The sequence below is a fragment of the Lygodium microphyllum genome, chromosome 30 (genome assembly GCF_053477565.2).
Source record: "Lygodium microphyllum isolate KBCC chromosome 30, Lygodium_microphyllum_v1.1.10, whole genome shotgun sequence".
In the NCBI taxonomy this organism is placed as follows: Eukaryota; Viridiplantae; Streptophyta; class Polypodiopsida; order Schizaeales; family Lygodiaceae; genus Lygodium; species Lygodium microphyllum.
This window is the reverse complement of record NC_141164.1, coordinates 34,414,859-34,421,987: the sequence shown is the minus strand read 5'-3', so window position 1 is coordinate 34,421,987 and position 7,129 is coordinate 34,414,859. Positions and strand designations below refer to the sequence as shown.

The following is a 7,129-nucleotide window of genomic DNA, read 5'->3' as shown; positions in this document are numbered from 1 at the left end:
TTTTTTATACTTCTAATCTAAGTTTCACTACAAGGGAATGAGGTGATAGCAACGACGATTTGTGACGTAAAATAACAGCGTCAGGATCGCTATATGCATCGCTAATTGTGATATAGCGAAACGCTGATAGCGATGCAAATAGCGGTAATGATGACGATGATGCTGTCAGGTGATGATGAATTCAAAAAAGAGTCAGGTGCAAAACAAGTGGCAGAAAGCATGTGAACAAAGTGGAGATATTGAGGATGAGACAATTTAAAACGTCCATCAACATAATACAGTTCATACATTAGGTTGCAACGATTTGCCAAGCCTTATGTGAGGAGATATGCTTTTGCAAAAGAAACTGTGAGATTGCTTACGTGGAATACTGTGTTCATTATATTATGCTGTAAGCCTGTATGGGTAGAAGCAGTGTGAAAATTGTACTTTACATTGTGGTGTATGGGTAAAAACTGTGAGAACTATCCCGATTCCTTACACAGTGATGTGTGAAGACATATGTAGTCTCTTTATTATTAGAGGCCTCTTCCATATGAGGCTTTCTAGGTTTTGAACTATTTCACTCTCATGTGCTTCTTCAGCATTTCATGGTAGCAACCTTAGCATGATTAAGACAATGCATCCATTATGAAGTAACGCCTCAATCTTGGTCCTTCATAGATGGTTGGAGATCACAAAAACAAAATTAGGTCCCAGTCTTTTGTGACTACATCCAGCTGGGAGTAGCTGTCTGATTCTCAACTGTCTCCAACACTTGACCCTTTTGGTTCCTGCATGAAATCTTCAGACCCAGTCAAAGTCCTTTCATTCTTTGTGCCGATGACTGTTCCAAGGCATTCGGAAGAATGAGACAAAGTCAAGTTTAGCCCAACCTTTGTCATGCATTTGCTGTAAAAGGGTGCCCATCTCTTTCCTGTAGAGCGGGGAATATCCATGAAGCCTGGTGTGGAACATCTTTCATCTGTAATGAATAGTGGAGGCATCTCATACACAAGGCATTTCAGCGTTCTGATTTGCTAGTGTAAACATGTAATGCCACGCTCCCATGTCTAACATCAGCAGTTTTGCATGGGTCTACAACTATGCACATGACTCGTCATGTAGAAGATATCAACATGCCTCATTTTTAATCCCATGCCTTCAAATTTATCTGCAACATCCTGCACCTATGCAAGACTTATAGTCATACAGACATAAAGCTGCAGCAGACCTTTTATCTTAACGTACTGCATGGTCAAAGACACGCTTCCTTTTTTGCCACTTCTGACAAGCGCCTCAGGCATGCACTGCGTCAGTCCACAAACAACTTCCTGACCTCTTCTATTCCTGACCTCTTCTATGATGCTAACATGGCTTTGATTTTATCTGCATCCTCTTGCATACCAGCAGCTGCATAAATGTTACTCATGCAGATATAAGCTGCAGTGGACTTTTCATCCAATTGTACTGCATGTTCAAAGGCCACTCTTCCAAGCTTCACATTTCCCCATTTTTCACAAGCACCCAACAGAGCACACCACATCGATAGATGGGCAGATGGCATCTTCTTGATCACTGCTAATGCCTTGTCAAAGTGACCTAAACGGGCAAAGAGATTGACCATGCAGGTGTGGTGCTCAAAAGTTGGAGATACACCATAGGATGTGCTCATTGTCCTGAAGTGGTTTTGGCATTCATCCACCAGACCTGAGTTGCAGCATGCATTAAGCACAATAGTGAATGTGACAGCATCTGGAGAGAGGCCATCATGTTGCATTCGTTCAAAAAGTCTTAGCACTTCTTCACTATGCCCATGGTGGGCATATCCTGCCATTATCGCATTCCAAGTCACTACATTCCGACTCGGAAGCTTATCAAACACTTGTTGTGCTTTTTCAAGCGCACCGCATTTGGCATACATATCCACCAATGCATTACCAAGCACATCTTTTTCCAGCAATTCCCCTTGGGCAATCTCTGCATGTATTTCTTTTCCCTTCTCAGCTGCTCCTATGCTGCCACAGGCATTCAGGACACAAGCAAAGGTGATTGCATCGGGGGGAAGGCCTTCACATCGCATCCAGTCAAAACACTTCAATGCTTTCTCACAATGCCCCTGTTGTGAAAAACCTGTGATTAATGCATTCCAAGTTACTATATTCCGGTTAGGAAGTTCATCAAACACTTCCTGTGCTTTTTCAAGCGCACCACATTTGACATACATATCCACAAGCGCACTGCCAAGCACAATATCGTTTTCCAGGAGCCCTTTTTTAGCAATCTCTCTGTATATTTCATCACCCTTCTCAGCTGCTCCTATGTTGCCACAGGCCTTTATGACACAAGTGAGAGTGACCGCATCTGGAGAGAGGCCCTCCCATTCCATTCGCTTGAAACAGTTCAGTGCTTCCTCACCATGCCCATGATGAGCATATCCTGTGATCAGTGCATTCCAAGTAATTACATCTCGCACTGGAATCTCATCAAACACTTGTTGTGCTTTTGGAAGTGCACCGCATTTGGCATACATATCCACCAAAGCACTGCCAAGCACATTGTCTTTTTCTAGCAACCCCACAATTTGAGCATGAGTTTGAGTGCCCTTCAAAGCTGCTCCTTTACTGGCACAGGCTTTTAACACAGAAGCGAAGGTGACTGCATTTGGAAGGATGCCCTCACGCTGCATCTGTTCAAAGCAGTTCAGTGCTTCTTCACCATGCCCATGTTGGGCATATCCTGCAATCAGAGCAGTCCAAGTTACTACATTCGGAGTAGAAAGCTCATCAAAAACTTCTTGTGCTTTTGGAAGTGCGTCACACTTGGCATACATGTCCACCAATGCACTACCAAGTACAGAATTGTTTTCCAGCAACCCATCTCTGCAAATCTCTGAATGTATTTCACTGCCTCTCTCCACTGCTTCTATGCTGCCACAGGCCTTTAAAACACAAGCAAAGGTGACTGAGTCAGGAGAGACACCCTCACGTCGCATCTGTTCCAAACAATTGAGTGCTTCCTTGCCATGTCCATGTTGGTTATATCCTGCTATTAGCCCATTCCAAGTGACTACATTCCGAGTGGGGAGCTCTGCTAACACCTCTGCTGCTTTTGTAAGTTCACCACACCTGGCATACATATCTACCAATGCACTGCCAAGCATGATATTCTTTTCCAGTAATCCATGTCGAGCAACCTCAGCATGTATTTTGCTGCCTTTCTCAGCTGCTCCTATGCTGCCACAGGCTTTCAAAAGGCAAGTAAATGTGATAGGATCCGGAGAGAAACCCTCACATAACATCCCTTCAAAACAGTTCAGTGCTTCCTCACCATGTCCCTGTTGAGCATACCCTGCCATTAGTGCAGTCCAAGTGACTACATTCCGACTCGGCAGCTCATCTAAAACTTCCTGTGCTTTTTGAAGTGCACCAAACTTTACATACATATTGACCAACGCACTGCCAAGCACAACATTTTCCTCCAGCAATCCTTCTCCAATGATCTCCGAATGTATTTGTTTGCCCTTTCCAATGGCTCCTGAGCTGCCACAGGCTTTTAGAATCCAAGCAAAGCTGAAAGAATCTGGGGAAATGCCCTCATGTTGCATCCGTTCAAAACAGATCACTGCTTCTTCACCATGGCCCTGTTTGGCATATCCTGCAATTAGAGCATTCCAAGTGATCACTTCCTGAACTGGAAGTTGATCAAATGTTTGCTGCGCTTTCGCAAGCGCACCACATTTGGTATAGGTACTGATTAAGGCACTGCCTATGTAAGGGTTCTTTTCAAGTAAACCATGTTTAAGGATGTCATTATGTATTCTGCTGGCATTGATCAGGTCCCGATTCTTGGCACAAGCCCTGATTGACACCAGGACATCAGAATACCCTCGAGATTTCTGGCTTTCAAGGTTCCCACCAGGGAGAAGCCCCTCCTGCTCCTCTTGTTCTGATGCTGTATGATGGATTCCCGTGATCGGTTTCTCCTTTCCCACAGAGAACTGTCCATATTTCAATCTCAGCCCTCTCCTTCTGACCTCCTCCACGGCCTGAGCTGGACTATACCAACCGGGAACACACAAGGGCTGGTTGTTGATTGTGTGCTTCAAGTCCAGGGGTGTAGAACTGATCTGTGATGTGCAGGGTAGAGCTCTCATAATAGAGAAATGCCCCAAAGGAGTGGACCATTCCTCTGTTATTGAACTTGCAGTTATCTAAGGAGCTCGCTCGCGCTCTCTCTCTCGCGCGCGCGCGCGCGCTCGCGAACTAACGTATAGGCGAGCGTTCCAACAGAGCGACTGGCTTAATGTGCAGGACACAACAGAAGGTTAAACCTTTGCTTCATGAGAGGCTTCCAACAAGTTTCTCTAATGTTGACATGGGAATAGACGCTCAATTTTCTCTAATATTAACATGGGTATAGACGCTAATGAGCATTTTTTGGAAACTCGGAATGAGGTTAAGGAAGATGCACTTATACAAGAGGAAGCCTCTCAAGGACAATGCCATAGAAGGGGCATCGCTATGCTAATTATGTGTCATCTGGATCTTATTTTACTGTATGGATTGACCACCACAATGGATGAGGAGTTTAATTGTGGTTAACTACCCCAAGGTAAAGCCTTCATGCTCCAATTTAGGTTTGTGGGACACAATTTTTTCATGGCTTTGCTCAGCTCACCAACTGAAAATGAACATTAGGGGCCTATAGTCTGAAAAGAGGAAAAGGATATCTTACACACAAAAAACCTAATAGCATTATGTTGCAAAAAATAAAATTGGGACAGGATGAAGCCATTAGCTTGAATGCTTAGGGATACCAGCTAAGGGGTGTGTTTGGGGATGAGGCAATTCTCTAATATTGATCAGATTGTCCATTGCCTAAGTTGTTGTGGTCAAAAGAGGAGGGATCTTTGCATGGTGCTAAGATCACATTGGGTAAGGAGCAGATTAACCTAGTATCTGTCTATGCTTACAACACCTTAGTGCACATAGGAGATAGTGGGAAAAACTAGCAAATAGTGTCTACTACCTAAGTTGTTGTGGTCACAAGAGGAGAGATCTTTGCTTGCTACTGAAATCACATTGGGTAAGGAGAAGATTAACTTGGTATCTATCTATGCTTCCAACAACTTGGCACATAAAAGCAAATAGTGGTAAAAACTAACAAATCGATTGTTCAGCATCCTAACATTGTGTATGGAGGTCTGGAACGTGACATTAGAAAAGATGATGTCACACTATGGACGAACAATCCTTATAGTAGAAACCAACAACTGAGACAAATCGCACGTTATGATTGCGTTGGCGGATGTTGTTCCCATTAGTCAAAAAGAAAAGATATGCCACATGTGCCATAATCACCAATATGGGGAGAACTAGAGAGTTGCACGCTTGGATAGGGCTTATGTTAATGATGGAGCATGTTGGATCTCCCTTGATTGCAAATTGGTTGTCCTTGTTGACATTGTGGCATCAAATCATTGCCCTATTCAAATGACTTTTCATCCACTATTAAGTTGTGGTACAAATGGAGGATCACTGCTATTTCACCTCAACATATCATTTTTGGAGGACCCTTGCTTTGTTATTAAAGCGAAGTACACGGGATATGGCTAAAAAACATTGTGGCTCTTATGGTAATTATTTTGGTAGCCAAGCAACATGGCCATACTATTGCACATAAAAGGAGAACTACTTTGGATCTTACTCCCGAGTTAGACATGCTCTTCTGTCTATTGTTTCTATTTCTTCTAATGACCCTATTGTGTGCAAACTACTGCACAAGACTAAATCATTCCTTAAATCTCAAGCAACCCATAAAGTTAAAAGTTGCAAAAGCTCAAATAAGGGCTAAATGGGAGGCTAAAGATGATGCCTCCTCCTTCTACTTTGACACATTAAAGAAAAAGGGTAAACAAGGTTAGATATAGTTGTACTAAACACTAGGGAGGTCGAAGACTTGCAGATAAGGAGCATATACTATATGCTTTTAAATGGCACTAAGCAAACATTACAAGACAACCCTATCCTAGACCTTGGGACTATGAAAGTAAGATCCAAAAGTTCTTTGATGGATTTATGCTTACCCTTTCCAAAGAACAAGTCAATCGACTTGATGCTCCCTTCTCAACAAATGAACTAGAGTATGCCTTAAATATTATGGAGAATGGGAAAACCCCAAGTTTAGATGGCTTGCCTAAAGAATTCTATAAAGCCATGTGGGATCATTGTGCAGGGAGTGTATTGTTATTGTAAATGATTGGTGCAAGGTAGGCACACTTCCTCATGAGGTCAACTCGGGATTGATTAAACTCAGTAAGTGGAGTCCCCTTACTACACTCACTATGTTGTACAAGATCACTACTAAGGCTTTGGTATTAACTATAAAATGATTACCATCCAAAGTGCACAACAATCAAGACTTTGGATGGACTTCTATTTTCTCCAGAAGTTGTAACTCACTTTAACAGCAATCTCTCACCTTGTCTCTCAACACCCCACTCTACACTAACCAAGCATCATTCTCTCTATCCCAAGAAAGCAAGAACATAACACTAGCTTCGAGGTGTAGTGAACTCACCAATTTACCTTCCCATGTTATAGTTCAAAAGCTTGAAGGCTCAAAGATAGTTCCATGACTATGATCAACACAATCCAATGTTGTTACTCCTTCGCATCTACCACCAAGCACACTAACGAGTTGAGAAGCTAGTAGAGAAAAAGAGAAAAGCAAGAAGATGACAAAGAGCTTCACCTTCTCTCACTCCCTCGCTTGACACACCTCTCACTCTCAACAATGGAAGCAAGATGATAGAATAGAAGAAGAGAATAGAAAGCTTCAATATTTGTATTAAATAGAGCTTCCGTAACATGTATACACCAAAAGGAGTCAATACAACTAAGACCTCCCACCCTTATGTAGACACAAATTAGGGTTAGGGTTATATCACCTCTCTAGGATGGCGCACCATTTTAGGGTTAAGGTTTGCACCCCACTTTGTGTTTTAGGATTTGTGCCCTTGTAAATTAGAGTTTGTGCCCCTTTTGTGTTTTAGGGTTTCCACCGCTGTGAATTAGGGTTTGCACCCTCCTTTGGGCATTCTACTTCTTTTTTCGGATATAAGCTAGTCAATCCTCATAGAATGCTT

The 7,129-nt window shown here is 42.7% G+C and overlaps 1 protein-coding gene across 1 annotated transcript; it reads right to left on the bottom strand.

The window, feature by feature from the left end:
- Positions 1-277: 277 nt before the first annotated feature.
- LOC148009713 (pentatricopeptide repeat-containing protein At4g18520, chloroplastic-like) lies at positions 278-4,338 on the bottom strand. Its single transcript, XM_087672752.1, has one exon. The coding sequence runs from the start codon at positions 4,133-4,135 to the stop codon at positions 1,340-1,342; it is 2,796 nt and encodes a 931-aa protein (XP_087528878.1). The 5' UTR covers positions 4,136-4,338; the 3' UTR covers positions 278-1,339.
- Between the last annotated feature and the right edge of the window lie 2,791 nt (positions 4,339-7,129).